Source organism: Vipera ursinii (assembly GCF_947247035.1).
Source record: "Vipera ursinii genome assembly, chromosome: 1".
In the NCBI taxonomy this organism is placed as follows: Eukaryota; Metazoa; Chordata; class Lepidosauria; order Squamata; family Viperidae; genus Vipera; species Vipera ursinii.
Genome location: NC_139512.1, coordinates 291038341 through 291054581, shown reverse-complemented (window position 1 = coordinate 291054581; position 16241 = coordinate 291038341). Strand labels below are relative to the sequence as shown.

At 39.1% G+C, this 16241-nt stretch overlaps 1 protein-coding gene across 1 annotated transcript in view; it reads right to left on the bottom strand.

The window, feature by feature from the left end:
- PRKD3 (protein kinase D3) overlaps positions 1 to 16241 on the bottom strand; it is a 67833-nt gene that overhangs the window by 2731 nt on the left and 48861 nt on the right. The window contains exons 11-18 of the mRNA XM_083352481.1: positions 14116 to 14392; positions 13485 to 13537; positions 12947 to 13019; positions 6187 to 6293; positions 5705 to 5866; positions 3445 to 3543; positions 2740 to 3007; positions 839 to 924 (exon numbers count right to left, since the gene is read on the bottom strand). Coding sequence (XP_083208607.1) covers positions 839 to 924; positions 2740 to 3007; positions 3445 to 3543; positions 5705 to 5866; positions 6187 to 6293; positions 12947 to 13019; positions 13485 to 13537; positions 14116 to 14392 — 1125 coding nt within the window. The remainder of the gene's footprint in view (positions 1 to 838; positions 925 to 2739; positions 3008 to 3444; positions 3544 to 5704; positions 5867 to 6186; positions 6294 to 12946; positions 13020 to 13484; positions 13538 to 14115; positions 14393 to 16241) is intronic.

Below are 16241 nucleotides of genomic sequence, written 5' to 3'. Positions count from 1 at the left end.
GAGTGTATCTCCCATCATACTATTAACCACATCCAATCCAACGTAGCTTTTTTATATATAATAGTTATGGTAGGTTAGACAATTCTATCTGCTTTGGCCTTTCTAAGCAAAATAATATATTTAATAGAAAAACGATTCACCTTAAGAACAAAATGATGCATAATATTTTAAACCAGAAACAAGATTGGATACCTGGTAAAACAGTTCACTAAAAAGAATGGAAGATATAAACTACCCTAGTAAAATACATGGGATAACTTAGGCGATGTTACAAATTTTACAGAACAGATTTGAATTAGGAGTTTAAAGAAAAAGCTATATCAGGAAAACGTGAGAATTACCGTAAGTAGCATTGCTTTATATTTTTAACCCATTACGTATCCAAGGCTGCAAGACACTGCCTTCTTTGTTGCTCCTGATGCAGCTAGCAGCTATCCTAAGCTGCTCTTCCCAAATTAAATTGTTGATGAGGACAAATAACAGACATCCTCTGAGTCTGGGTATCATCTGGGTCCCCCAATAGAGTTGACCCACTAATTAAGTGGGGCTCTTTTTGTAAACCCAAAGTTACTATACATCCTGCTCTGGGGTCGTTCAGAGTGAGAAGAACATAAATAATAAATATAAGAAAGAATCTAAGCCAATAGTAACACACAAATGCAAGAGTATTATTGATAATTGAACACAACCTGTTAAAAAGACAGAATAACACATCCAAAAAATGAGACAGGGAAGATGACAGAAAGTTTGAATTGAGTAACACTCTTAAATATTTCCAAGGCTTCAGTTCATTCCAGACTTGGCAGATATGATTTGTATTAGTATGGTATGTAACTACCTGTAACCAAGGATGACTAAGTGATTTGTCAACACTGTAACGTTTTCTCATCTTCACTTGAAGCAAATTATTTATTAAATCAGTAGCTGGGGAAGCAAATGAAAATGCAATCAGGGTAAATATTTCATCCCTTTCCATCATTCTCTCTATTCATTCCCCACATCCATCTCACCCTCATACGCACACATTTATTCTGGAGAGTTAAAGCTCTTTTAGTGATATAAACAAATGACTGTGCTCAGTCGTTCAGCCCCTAATCATTTCATGATGGAATACTATATTGTGCTCTACATGGTGCTATTCTTGAAAAGCTATAGCTGGTGTAGAGTGTGGTGGTGTGGGTAGTTTTGGGGGGCCCCAAGAACACTGCTCCATGAGCTTCATTGGTTACCACTGCTTCTGGGTGCAATTCAAGGTGTTGGTGATCACTTTTAAAGCTCTTCATGGCATGGGGTTCAGATTAATTGAGGGACCATCTCACCTCACTGGGATTGGCCCAGACCACTTGTGCCAGCAGAGGAGACATGCTATGGGTCCTGTCAGCCCAAATATTCCAGCTGGCAGGGTCCAGGAGGAGGGCCTTTCCTGCTGTTGCTCCTGCCTTCTGGAACATATTGCTCCCCAATGTGAGGTTGGCCCCTATCTTTTAATAAGGGACTAAAGACATGGCTTTGCTTACGAAAAAGGAGGCCAGGAATGACATACGCATCAATCGGAGCTCCATTCTCAGTAGCAAAGGCTTTTCCTCAAGGCCTTTGCTAATGAAAACGAAGGCTGGGCGCGACGAGCAGAGACTGGAAGCTTCTCAGCGTTGTAATCTTGCGGCTGAAGTCACTTGAGATTAAAAGCTCTCAGTTTCAGCACCCAAAGTGCTTACAAGCTGAGCAGATGCTTCCCGTCAGCTTGCAAACACTTTGGGCTCCAAAACTGGAAGCTTTTCAGTGCCGTGATCTTGTGCGGCAGAGGCTGTAGAGGACACAGCTCACTAGATCTTCACAAGGTAAGTGAGTCTGGCACAGCAGGATGGGGGGGAGGGAGCAATTGTGGGTAATATGAGGTATCTCAGTGGATCTGAAGAGGGTTAGGATGGCCTGAAGCAGGTGGCCTGTTCCATCAGTAGGCACCCCCCATGGCCTTCCCCACCCTGAGGTATCTCATGTGCACTTAACAATCTGTGCATTCAATTAGCGAATGTGTGAGCAAAAGCAGGGAGTGATGGCATTCAAGGTACGCCATTTACTCCTACGAATCCTCGAATTACAAATGGAATGGGCAGGCTCCATTACATTCATAACTCAAGGACTACCTGTAGAAGCCCCAAAGTCTGCCTGCACTGCCGCACTCTGCACCATTTGAAGTAGATATACTATATCTACTTAAGAAACATTTTTTCACAGGGAGCAGACTACAGTATGGAGTTTCATCAGTAATTAAATCTCCTTCCCTTTCTATAGCTGGGAAAGCCCAGAATATGCTGCCTCATAATAAGAAAGCTTCAGTGTTTTTAGGAAGTTCAAGAAAAATCCTATCAACTACAGTACACATCAGGCTTTAACTCATTAAGTGGGCAGGTTACCATTTTAGAGTAAAAGCTTTTTTTCCCTTTTACTCAGTAACAGGAAAATGATTCCCAATGGTTCCTGAATAGCAGTCACTCTCTCATCTAATTTACTGTCATGTCATTGTCGCATTCCAATTAAATGCTATAGACCAGGGGTGTCAAACTACAGGCCCACGGGCTGGACACGTCACGAGGAAACCGCACCTATCCCATTGCCAGCAATGAAGAAAAAGCTCCAATATGTTGCATGATGTCACGTGACATTGCAAGTTTGACATGTCTGGTATAGACTTTACGAATATACAGAAAATATGAAACATAAGTTTCTAATGATATTTACCTTCACTAGATATTTCCTTCCAGGGATTTGGTGGATACATGAATGCTGCATTTTGGATCTGATCATTTATGTCTTCATCTTCATTAAATGGAAATGTGCCACTTAAGCTCACATAGATGATGACACCCACAGACCACATATCCAGCGATCTATTGTAGCCTTTACTTCTAAGTACTTCTGGGGCAAGATAAGCTGGAGTTCCTACTACAGACCTCCTAAAAGACTTTTCCCCAATAATGCGTGCAAAACCAAAATCACACAGCTTTACCTGTAAAACAAATGCTCTTTACTTAAGTTACTATGCACTTAGCTTACAAACCAACTATCATGGCTGATTTAAAAATCAGATAGGGTGTATGGAGTGTTTAAAAACATGAAATATGGTCAATATAATTAGAAAAATTATAACAGTTTCTTTGCATTAGTTATGCCTGATTATGTTTTGCATTAGTTATGCTATTTTTTTTCCAAATTCTATTGGAGGATGAGCACATCAGTCCAGGAAAAATATATTTTCAATACTATTATGTAACTTTTTTCCAAATCAAACATAGCTAAACTAGAGAAAAAATGTTCTCCCTGTAAATAATAATTTTGTCAATCACTAAAAATATTGGGAAGTTTAAGAAAAAAGGTTAAATGTTATTCTAGATTTCCTCTTCCACAACAGACAACTATACAAAGAATACTTATTTCCTTACCCACCTGAGGGAATGGTTCTGCTGATGCTAATAGTACATTTTCAGGCTTTAAATCACAGTGCACTATATTCTTGAAGTGTAAGTTCCTCAAAGCAACAAGTATCTTTAAAAAAAAAGAAAAAATATTTTCAAAATCAGTTCTGTACCAAAAACCCAACACACACTACAAATCCAGTAGATTATTCTTCAATTCCATATTTGCCTAAAAACAACTGCATTTTTATTGGAATAATTCCAGAATTCTACCATCAATTAAAAAAAAGAATTATAACTAGCTGAATAACTTCTTCCTAGTGGCATGAAATCTCAATTTCTTACCATTCCTATTAAGTATACAATGAATATAATATTAGGATATTAATCCCCAATTAGGATTACCCGTCACACACTTATTTTTCTTTGAAATAAAAGTAACATTGTTTCACACACATTTGTCTAACACAGCCTATGTGCATTAATATTCAGCAAATGCTGAATGAAGGAAAGACATGCTTTTTAAATCAAGAATAAAATTTGCTAAGTATAAGATTGCTATTTAGGTAACGTTTTCCTCATATACACCAGAACTATTCTTATTTTTACATACAGCCTTTTGAATTAAAGCCCTCTTGATTCAATTTAAAAGATAAACATTTTTAGCCTAAAACATATCAAGTGATTAAACAAGCAACACAAAATATTGAAAACAGCAATGGTATGACTGTAAAGTAAAACTTGGCATCATTTTTTTTTAAACACAGACAGGAGTAATCATATCTTTGAGGCCATTGAAAGAGAGTATACAGGTAGTCCTCGACTTACAACCATAATTGAGTCCATACTTTTTGTTGCTAAGTGAGGCATTTTTTAACTGAATTTTGCCCTATTTCACGACCTTTTTTCCTGCAGTTGTTAAGTGAATCACTGCAGTTAAGTTAGTAACACAGTTGTTAAGTGAATCTGGCTTCCCCATTGACCTTGTTTGTCAGAAGGTTGCAAAAGGAGATCACATGACCCCTGGACAATGTAGCGCAGGGCTTTTCAACCCCTTCAAAGATTGTACCACTTTTAGGACATGACAATATTTGAGTACCACCAGTGCTTAGCATGACTGAAAAAAAGGTGGGGGGATTTTGGGCTTTACTGGTTAGTTTTATTTGTTGTTACAGAAATGGCTAGTTTATAATATTATGGAAAAGTAAAAAATGGAGGTTTAATGTTAATGCTTCCTTACTACTGCAACAGTGGAACTCAGAAGTCAATACCTTTTCTTTTTCCCTTCTCCCCCTCACTTTTCCCTTTTTCTCTCACTCTTCACTCACAAAGCCCCACACCCTTTGCTAGCAAAAGTCTCTCGTTTGCTCTCATTCACTCACACGTTGCTCGCAAAAGCTCTCTTGCTGTCATTCACTCACATGTTGCTTGCAAAAGCTTCTCTCTTGCTGTCATTCACTCACATGTTGCTCGCAAAAGCTTCTCTCGCTCTTTCACACATGTTGCTTGCAAAAGCTTCTCTTGCTCTCATTCACACACGTTGCTCACAAGTTTCTCTCTCGCTCTTTCACTCACACATTGCTCACAAAAGCTTCTCTCTCGCTTTCACTCACGTTCCTTGCAAAAGCTTCTCTCTTGCTCTCACTCACATGTTGCTCGCAAAAGCTTCTCTCTCACTCTCATTCACTTTTCACTCGCAAAGGTCATTTGCTCATGCTCTCCCCACCTCTTCGCTAACACAAGCCTCTTCTATTCACTCTCTTTCTCCTTTTTTTTCTCCCACCAAAACCTGCTCCTTTTATAGCTTCTCCTCTCTCCACCCTCCTCCTCCTTTTCTCTTTCAGGTGCACCAGAAACTCCAACCAGCATGCAGCCGCGTGCACAGATTTGCCAAGCCCTGAAACTCCAGCTGATCTCCAGTTCTATGTGGCGCTGCTTTAGCTGGTTCCCTCCCCCAGTACACTTGGCTAGGGGTTGCGTACCACCTGCCAGGTGCTAAAGTACCATCGGTGGTACGTGTAAAAGCCCTGCTGTAGCAGACATAATTGTGAGTCAGTTCCCAAGCATCTGAATTTTGTTCACATAACCTTGGGGATGCTGCAATGGTCATAAGTGTGAAAAATGGTTATAGGTCACTTTTTTCAGTGCCGTTGTAACTTCAAATGGTCACTAACTGAACTGTTGTTACGTCGAGGACTACCTATACACCCATCATAGTTGGGCATTCCTCAAAGACAGGCCATAATAAGGAAGGCTCTCTCACTAGGAAAGTAAACATACGACTGACCCACCTGAGTGACCATGAACTTGGTGATTCTTTCTGGAAGCCGACTTTTCTCACTGGAAAGAATCATTTCTAACATATCGCCGTGAAGTTTTTCCATCACAACAAAAACCCTTTCAGGAGTTTCAAACATACATTCCAGGTTTACAATCCCAGGGTGATGCAAATTCTAAGGAAAAGTACAGTACTGACTCACAAACTATAAATAAATGAACTCAGGAAGGATTCATTATATATATATATAGTATTCAGACAAAAGAAAACCATTCTATGCTTTATTATTTCAAAAGCACTAGGCAATCCTTTGTAATACTTAGGACAATGGTTCCTTTGCTTAGCAAGTCAAAAGGCAATCTACCAGGAATAAAGAAATACACCCCCACAAAAAAGCCACCAAGAAATTGCATCTTAACATAGATGCTTATTATACACTCACAATTTCTAATTCAAAAAAACATGCTGTGATGCAATTTCACATCATTTTTGTACCTGCAAAATGGCCACTTCGTTGCGGAGCTGGCTTTCTTGTTTTGTAGGGAATCGCATTTTATCAATTACTTTAATTGCCACATCCCTTCCAGTCTTCCTATGTTTACCTGCACAAATACAAAGAGAAAAGAGAAAGTGGAAGTCTCTTAGGTAGTCTTGCACATAGAGGCAGTATCAATGATAACATGTGTTTAACAGATTTAACAGAATAACAATGTTGAAAGGGACCTTGGAGATCTTCTAATCCAACCCTCTTGCTCAAGCAGGAAACCCTATACCAGGGGTCTGCAACCTTGACAACTTTAAGACTTGTGAACTTCAGCTTCCAGAATTCCTCAGCCAGAAATGTCAAGTTGTGGACCCCTACGCTATACCATTTCAGACCTTTGGTTGTTCAATTTCTTCTTAAAAATCTCTGGTGTTGAAGCACCACAATTCTTTTTATTACATAGGTTAAATTTTCATTAAATAGGGTTGTTAAACTTCCAGAAACTTAACACATCTCTGATTTCTGGTTTTGCGCTGTCGTGCAGAGCTCCGCACCCCACGGCTAGTTTCGCCCTGCCAGGGGACCCTAAATGGATCTAAAGTCGCCCCAAAGAGGTGACAAAGAAAGATATATAGTCTATATATATAGACTCAGGGCAGCTTACAATCTAAAGCACAAATCAATGTGCTTAGCAATATTGAAATGAAGTTAAAAATAGCACAGTCTGGATAAATTTGAAAACTAAGAAAACTGTTAAAATTTCATACCTGAAAAAGTATTAATGAAATTATAACTCTTTGCTTTAAAAGCTGTAAAATTAACAGCTACTGACACCTAGTGGAGGATTAGAGAAAACTATAGCTGCATTGACTCAGAATTTGGCAAGACACCTAGAAATAACAAAAAACAGTTGGGAACAAAGCATTAGGCTATCTAGTAGAGAGTGAAATTATATATGTTTAGAAACTGCTGATCTTCTGGGATTATAAACACCCTGAGCTGCATTTTTAAGTTAAAGACTGCTTGCAGAGAAAGAAAAATCTTGGCCTTTGGTTAATCTTCTAAAGGGGAAGTTACTGGAAAGCTTTCAGGTGGTTGAAATCTTGACTGGCTGATAAGACCCCTGAAAAGAAGAACTGTTACATACTGTTTTCAGTGGTGCTTTGATAATTGTAAACATATTGGATTACATACAAAAACTAAATATAAAGATAAGAACTACACAAGATTTGGTTGTTTGGATTTTAAGATGGGTTGGTATGATAAAGCTAATTAAAGAGACTATAGTACCGGTGAAAAACTACTTAGAGGAAGGAGACAAAATGGATGTTGTATATTTATCTAAAAGTGACAGAAAACCACACCTAACACCTCCTGCTGAAGACCCCAGCATGGAACATCAGAAATCTGCAGGAAAAATGACTCAAGACAAAGCAAATAAATTCTGCTGCGACAGATTCAAATGACAATTGTCTTAAATCATGATGAGATTAAAAACAACTTTGATAACATAAATGAACATATCTCTAACCTAAACTCACAATTAAACAACGCTCAAAAAATTATGATAAAGAGTGAACAAATAAATCAGACAATAGAATACAAATGAGAGGAAAATGACTTAAGTATGGAAGCTACAAATGAAAAGAACTACAACAAAACAAAAGAAAGTCCACAAAATTTTGCCACAATAAATGAAATAAAAAAGATGTTTTACCTTCCATGACTTCAAAACAAACTTGAGGACAAAAAAGAAGATTTAATAAAATGGATTAAAGAGCTGTCATGAAAATCATTAAAGTGTGGGAGACAAAAAATGAATATTCTACTTAATTTGTCTTTTTTATCTCCAACAATATCTACAAAAATGCAACCTGGCAAGCTAAACCTACTAATTTGGAAAGCGACCTGGCAAAAGAAGAAAATTAGAATTAGATTTAAGAGATGTGATTCAATTTACCAGATGGAATACTATATGACTAAACACTTATAGTGTTTAGGCTTATAGTTCTGGGGGATTTCAATTTGCCTTCCGTGGGTGAGGCATCTGAGTTGGCTTGGGAGTTCATGGCTTCCATGAAGGCCATGGACCTGACTCAAATAATTCAGGACCAGACTCATAATGGAGGTCACACACTCGACCTGGTTATTATCTCTGGGCAGTGGATTAATGATCTGGGTAGGGGTGATTTAACCATCCATCCCGTCATGGTCCGATCATTTTCTTCTCCGGCTAGACTTTCAGTACGCCACCCCCCGCCACTGGGAGGCGGAACCAACCAGGTGGTTCCGCCCCAGGAGCCTGATGGACCCTGAGAGGTTCCAGACGGAGCTTGGGACATTTCCTGCTTCCCTTGCCCACGGCTCTGCCGAGGCCCTAGTGGCAGCCTGGGAGAGGGCGGCTGCTGGGGCCTTGGATCGAGTTGTGCCTTTGCGACCTCTGACCCAGTGTGAATCCTGGGTGGCCCCCTGGTTTACCGAGGGACTCCAAGAGATGAAGCGCTGGAAAAGGCGCCTAGAGAGTCGTTGAAGGTCCAGCAGATCCAAATCTGACTGAACACAGTTGAGAACTTATCTTAAGTCTTACCTAGTGGCGATGGAAGCGGCAAAGCGTGCTTACTTTTCCGCTCTCATCGCGTCCGCAGATAACCGCCCAGCTGCCCTGTTTAGAGTGACCCACTCACTGCTTAATCAGCGACCGAGGGATGACCCCTTGCAGTGTAGGGCTGAGAAATTTGTACAGTATCTGCAGGACAAAATTGCTTAGATCCGGTCTGGTTTGGACTCCGACTGGGTGGAATCTGGCAGAATGGAAAGGGCAGGTCTTGGTTATACCATCTGGGGTGAATTTGACCCTGTATCTTTGGATGATGTGGACAGGATTATGCGCAGACTGAGCGCTACAACCTGTTTACTGGACCCATGTCCCTCCTAGCTAGTTTCGGCCGCTGGGGAGGTGACAGGGGGCTGGCTCCAGGCAGTTGTCAATGCTTCATTGACAGAGGGTGTCTTCCCCTCCGCCTTAAAAGAGGCGGTGGTGAGGCCCCTCCTCAAGAAGCCTGCCTTGGATCCGGCCTCGTTGAATAACTATTGTCCTGTCTCCAACCTTCGCTTTGTAGCGAAGGTTGTTGAGAGTGTTGTGGTGCATCAGCTTCCGCAATTCCTGGATGAAGCGGACTATCTGGACCCATACCAGTCCGGTTTCAGACCCGGTTACAGCATGGAAACGGCATTGGTCGCACTGGTAGATGATCTCTGGCGAGCCCGGGACAGGGGCTGTTCCTCTTTCCTGGTCCTACTTGACCTCTCAGCAGCTTTTGATACCATCAACCATGGTATCTTCCTGCGACGGCTCAAGGGGTTGGGAGTGGGAAGCACTGTGTTACGGTGGTTCTCCTACCTCTCGGGCCGTTCGCAGTTTGTATTGGGAGGGGGGCAGAGATCCACCCCGAGGCCCCTTTCTTGTGGGGCGCCTCAGGGATCGGTTCTCTCCCCTCTCCTGTTTAACATCTATATGAAGCTGCTGGGTGAGATCATTCGTGGTTTTGAAGTGAGGTATCACCAATATGCGAATGATACCCAGTTGTTCATCTCCACCCCAAACCAACCCAGTGATGCCCTTGACGTGATGTTCCGGTGCCTGGAGGCGGTACGGGTCTGGATGGGAAGGAACAGGCTCAGGGTTAACCCCTCCAAGACCGAGCGGCTGTGGATACCGGCATCTCGTATTGTCCAACATGTTCCATCTCTTTTGATGGGGGAGGTATTGCCCCCCTCTGAAAGGGCTCGCAACTTGGGTGTCCTTCTGGATTCACGGCTTAATTTGGAAGAACATTTAACTGCTGTGACTAGGGGGGCCTTTGCACAGGTTCGCCTGGTGCGCCAGTTGCGCCCCTTTTTGGACCGAGATGCCCTATGCACAGTCACCTATGCCCTTGTCACTTCTCGCCTGGATTACTGTAATGCTCTCTACATGGGGCTGCCCTTGAAGTGCACCCAGAGGCTTCAGCTGGTGCAAAATGCAGCCGCGCGGGTACTTATGGGAGTTCCTCGATACTCCCATGTTACTCCACTCCTGCGCGAGCTTCATTGGCTTCCGGTTGTCCTCCGGGTGCGATTCAAGGTGCTAGTAATTACCTTTAAAGCCCTACATGGCTTAGGCCTGGGGTATTTGTGAGAACACCTGCTGCCATTGTCAACCTCCCATCGCCCAGTTCGCTCCCACAGAGTCGGCCTCCTCAGAGTTCCGTCGGTTAAGCAATGCCGGCTGTCGATCCCTAGAGGGAGAGCCTTCTCTGTGGGCAAGATGACCCTCTGGAATGAGTTGCCTCCAGAGCTGCAGATGGCCCCCGACCTTCGGTCCTTTCGCCGTGACCTGAAGACATGGATGTTTCAACAATCGGGCCTGGACTGACTATGGTTTTAAATTTGGTTTTACAGGGTTAAATTACTACTGTATGTATTGAACATATTTACTGTTAATTCTTTTTTAAATTTTGTATTTTCATGTTCTTTTTTAGTTTTTATTGTTGTGAGCCACCCTGAGTCCTTAGGGAGAAGGGCGGCATATAAATATAATAAATCAAATCAAATCAAATCAAATCACTTGTTTGAATACGGTTAAAAATATAAAGTTTGGATATAAAGAGGCCTTATATTAAGATTGCTAGATGGTGTACTATATGATTAAATACTTGTTTGAACATGGTTAAAAGAATAGATAAAACTTGGACATAAAGGGGCCCTATAGTTAGAGGGATTAGATATATAAGTAGTAGAATACTTTTATAATATATGAAATGTAAAAATATTGAGACTGTGTATTTGAATGAAAAGTTTGGATATTCAAAGGCAATGAATTTTGAGAAAATTATGACTGATAAGAGTGGTTTCAATACTGAAGGGAAATTAAGGTTAAATAAGAGTTTTGAAAACAGGACATGTGACTTAATAATATGACTTCTATAAATACAATTGAAATATAAGCTGATTAGAAAATATGTTATATGCTGATGTTATTGTTATATGTACACATACTAGAAAAATGTTTATATCCAACTCTGTATGTATTGAAAGTATTAAGAATTATATTTGTTTAATGTAGACAAAAGGAGACTATTACCGGAAGAAGAGAGGATCAAGGAAATATATTATCAACTAACATATTGATCAATTATAAAAAGTAATTATTATTGTTTTTAAATATATGAACCCAGACAACACATTGTTCACTAAGCACTAAAATTGTTATTGCAAAACATTAATAAAATATATTTAAAAAAGACACTTAACAAATCTCTGGTACAATTGTATTAAAAAAGAGTGAAAGACTTGAAAATCATTGAACCAAAAATCAATTCTTTTGATTCCAAATTTCAGCAGCACTATCCCAGGAATTCAGGAGCAGGAGGTACAAAAATAGGGCTAGACACACCCATGTGGCCTATGAAGTATCCATATAATGTAAAACCCCTTCCTGAACTTTCTACTTAAGGCAGTTATTTCCATCACAAACTCTTACATATTCAAGTTGGGAAGGAGATATTTAATTTTTTCTCTTAGTCCATTAGAAACCAAAATGTACACATTTTAGAAGATATACTGATATACTATTTTATAAATATGGATATATATCCCCTCCAACAAATGTATTTTAGCTGTTAAATGGAAAGGTACTTTATTCATTTTCAGATGTACTTTTCATGTTGGTCTAAGTTTTCAAGAACTGCTTTATATACAATTCTACAGGATATTGGGAACTATGTACAATGAAAAGCCTGTTATAATGATTCTATGTGAGGAGTATACAGAATATTCACATATTCACAATAGGTGCAGAGAATGTTAAGCAAAGTGGTATCAAGTCGCTTGCACTGCTACTATTTTAGAGTCCTAGACTTCATCTGGAGTCCCTTATTCAGTACTACTGGATATATAACAAGCTAGGGCAGGTGTGTTAAACTCACAACGTTACATGACGTGTTGCGACGTATCATGACTTTTTTTCCATTGCCAGCAATGGGGTGCATGCAGTTTCAGCATGACGCATCCGGCCCATGGGCCGGCAGTTTGACACCCCTGAGCTAAGGTATACAAGCTATGAAAGACAATTAAAAGCAGAAACAGTAACTGCCTTAAATATGTTAATGTAGATGAGAGATACTTTTTTCACTCCAGTAAAAGGCAACTATAGAAGACACTACTAATTATATGGAAATAAAAATCATTATCAGATATATGTTTCTAGGAACAGAAGTAGCACTTCGTGATTAGCAGAGCTGCCGAAGAATCATATTACTAAATTTATTTTAAAAAAACCTGTCTTATGGCAGCATAAATGAGTTGTAATATGGAATTTGCTAAAATAAAACCATGAAAAGATATCAGGTTAAAGAAACTGTTTTATATCATGTCAGCCCACTGCCCAAATAGTTTGTGAAATATACAGCTGCTTGTTCAACCTATGCCCCTCAGAAGTGTTAAAACTACACTTCCCAATTTTAGGAATATTATCTTAATGATTTTAAAGTTCCAGATTGGAAAAAAATAGCCTAAAGTCACTGGCAGAAGTTCTCCAGCATTTTCCCATCATTTTTTTAGACAGTTGGAATTGAACTTCTATCTTTGGTATATATCACACATCATTAGTCTAGCACCATTAGCACGTTTTTTCTGTAACAGTATATTTCCCTTAATAAGGAGCAAGTCTATTTTATATATCAACCCTACAGACAAAATATTTCACACGCTATAATATTTATTCAAACTTACCTCCATACACAATTCCAAACTGACCAGAACCAAGTACCTCATCAGCAAAGATCTGATACACTGAACTTATATCCTATGAAAAAGTATTTAGACAGAAGAAAGCAAATATTAGGTTCACTCACTTGATAAAATGACACCATAGCAGAAATTGGAATGTCAACTATACGTCACACAGTTAAAAGAGAGAAGAGCTATGACACAGGTTCTGAAGATGAATTATGTAAAAAACCTGTTCAGACATGCAAGAACATATTGCTTTTAATATCTGAACATTTGTATATTTAATCCAATTCATGAAAATTGCACTTAAGGAAATGTACCATTTACAAGACTTCTCATGAAATGTTTTTTTTTATTAAAAATGCTTAACAGACTTAATCTTTTTTTTAATAAACAGCATGTTAGGTTATTCAAAAAAAGAAAACAAATTTGCTCGCTTTACATTTCCAACATCCTTGATTTCGATATAAAATATCCATCAAGGAGCAATTAATACTGAACGATTAGAACATATTTTGTTTATATTTTGTTGACTTACCACATTTTCTTGGATCTGGCAATTTGAAACAGAAATGCTGACACATAATTCTTCTGCAATGAAAAAACATATAATCCCTCTTTTAAATAAGGTATTACTCAGATGGTGTTCCATAAGTTTCATGTTTGAATGAAGACCCTAGCAATTACATGCAAAATTAGCAAGCCATTGCTGGGATACTATTGATAGGACAATAATTAGATCGTCTGATGTGTTATGGTAATAATTGCCAATCCAATTTAAAGTATGAATCTAAATATATGAAATATGGGCCTAGGTTTTTATAGCTCCTCATGAGATAAATTGAAACTATGAAGAAAGAAATGCCAAGCAGCATCTTTTCACGGTAAAGCTTAGATAACAGTAATGGTAAATTGTTCCATATTGTGCAAGAGAGCCACTAAACAATTCTTCTGAAAATATAGCTTTTTACTGAATGCCTTAAGAATGTACTTTAAAAAAATAGGGTAATAAATTGTTTGGCACTTGTGATGTAACTCAAATTACTACATATAAAACAATGCCATTTATTAAGTTTTGCATACTAGGAAAGAAACTCACAATATTAAAGACATTACTTTTTATTTAGCAGATCATGATGAAGAAAAAGCAAGCCTTTTTCAGTCCTTACTGTGATCTCTTCCTTGTCCTGTAGCAATGCAAGTGCTGGTCTCAGGTGTGACTGGCATTAAAGCCTGACGAATAGCTTTCTCCCAGCTCTGGGCTACATCTAATCCAACTCCAGTAGCAGCCAAAACAGGGCTATGGTGACTGCTGCCATTGTTCTCTCCAACGAAGTACACCATTGTGTCAGTTATTATTTCAAAACAGTGAGGATTGCTGCCTTGCACCATGTTTGAGAAATCCCGTGGCTGAGTCACCTGAAGAATTTCAGAAAGTGGAATCTCCTGCAGAAAACATAGAATATGTAACAGTAAAACTGACAGCACTGTGAAAAGGTAAATATTAATGCTCTCAGCTAAGAACATTTCAGTAGGTACACTTATTCCCATTCCTTATTCATACTTCCAAGGAACCCAAAATATCTAAGTAAGGCAAACCAATCAAGTTATGTCTTGTTCTAAACGGTATTTTTTTGTTAGACTAATGTATCCAGTGAATGGCCTTTGAATTCTCTTACGCAGCCTGGAAAGTTTAATTACCTTTGAAGTTCCCGGCATCAAATGTACCCGTCTGCTTAACGCTGAGCTACATACTGAAATTAACCTTTCACTTTTGAGGTTACACTATACTAATAAGATCCTATTTTAATTCCTTAGCAAATTATTTGATAGCATCTGATCATTACATGTTGTCCTCAACTTACAACAGTTCATTTAATGACTGTTCAAAATTACAACGGCACTGGAAAAAGTGACTTACGACTGTAGCAGCATCACCAAGGTCACGTATCAAAGTTCAGACGCTTGGCCACTGATTCATGTTTATGACAGCTACAATGTGTGCCAGGGTCATGTGATCACCTTTTGTGACCTTTTGACAAGCAAAGTCAATGGGGAAACCATATTCACTTAACAACCATGTTGTTAGTATATGGTTGTTTATGATTGTTTTTTTTATATATACCTTGTATTTAGCTCTGGGAAGTCGGGGGGGAGGGGGGGAGGGGGGAGTGGTAGGGGGGGAGGGAGAAGGGAGGGGGAGGGGGGGTTTTTAAAGAAAAAATTGTATGTTAAAACTTTTTAATAAAAAAAACAACAACCATGTGACTAACTTAACCACTGCAGTGATTCACTTAACTGTGGCAAGAAAGATCCTAAAATTCACTTAACAATTGTTTCACTTAGCAATGTAAATGTTGGGCTCAATTGTGGTCATAAGTCAAGGATTATCTGCATTGTAAAACTGTTATATTAAAAATGGAAGGAATCGCTCATCTCCTTCGTGAACAATCTCTGATGACAAACGGGACCAGAACTTCTGTTGCTAAGTGATACAATCATTAAGTGAATATGTCCGATTTTACAACTTTTGCCACAGTTATTAAGGGAATTACGTGGTCATTAAGTGAATCCCGCTTTCTCCTTTAATTTTGCTTGTTGGAAGCCCCCTGGGAAGGTCACAAATGGCAATCATGTGACAGATGCTGCAGCTGTCGTAAATACATGCTGGTTGCCAAATGCCAAAATTCTGATCACGTGATTGTGGGGATGCTGCAACAGTCATAAGGGTGAGGACTGATTGTAACTTCAAATAATCATTAAATAAATGGTCATAAGTCAAGGACTAGCTGTATGTCTATGGCCTATCTGTGTGTATATACTCATTTATACATGATTTATAATACTGCTTTACGGTTCCCCTTATTAACAGCTATTTATATCACAGGTCAAAACTATCAGTTCCCTTAATAGACATATCTTTCCCCCCCCCCAACTTAATTCCTGATGCAAATATTCCTTTTCCTCACAAAACACAGGTAGTCCTCGACATACAACCACAATTGAACCCAAAATTTCTGTTCCTAAGTGAGACATTTGCTAAGTGAGTTTTGCCCAATTTTACAACCTTTCTTTCCACAGTTATTAAGCGAATCACTGCAGTTGTTAAGTTAGTAAAATGGTTGTTGAGTGAATCTTATTTGTTGCAGGGTTGCAAAAGGTAATCACATAAGCCTGTGACACCGCAACTGTCATAAATATGAATCAGTTGTCAAGCATTTGAATTTTGATACATGACCACGGGGATTCTGCAAAGGCCATAAGTATGAAAAATGGTCAGAAGTCACTTTTTTCA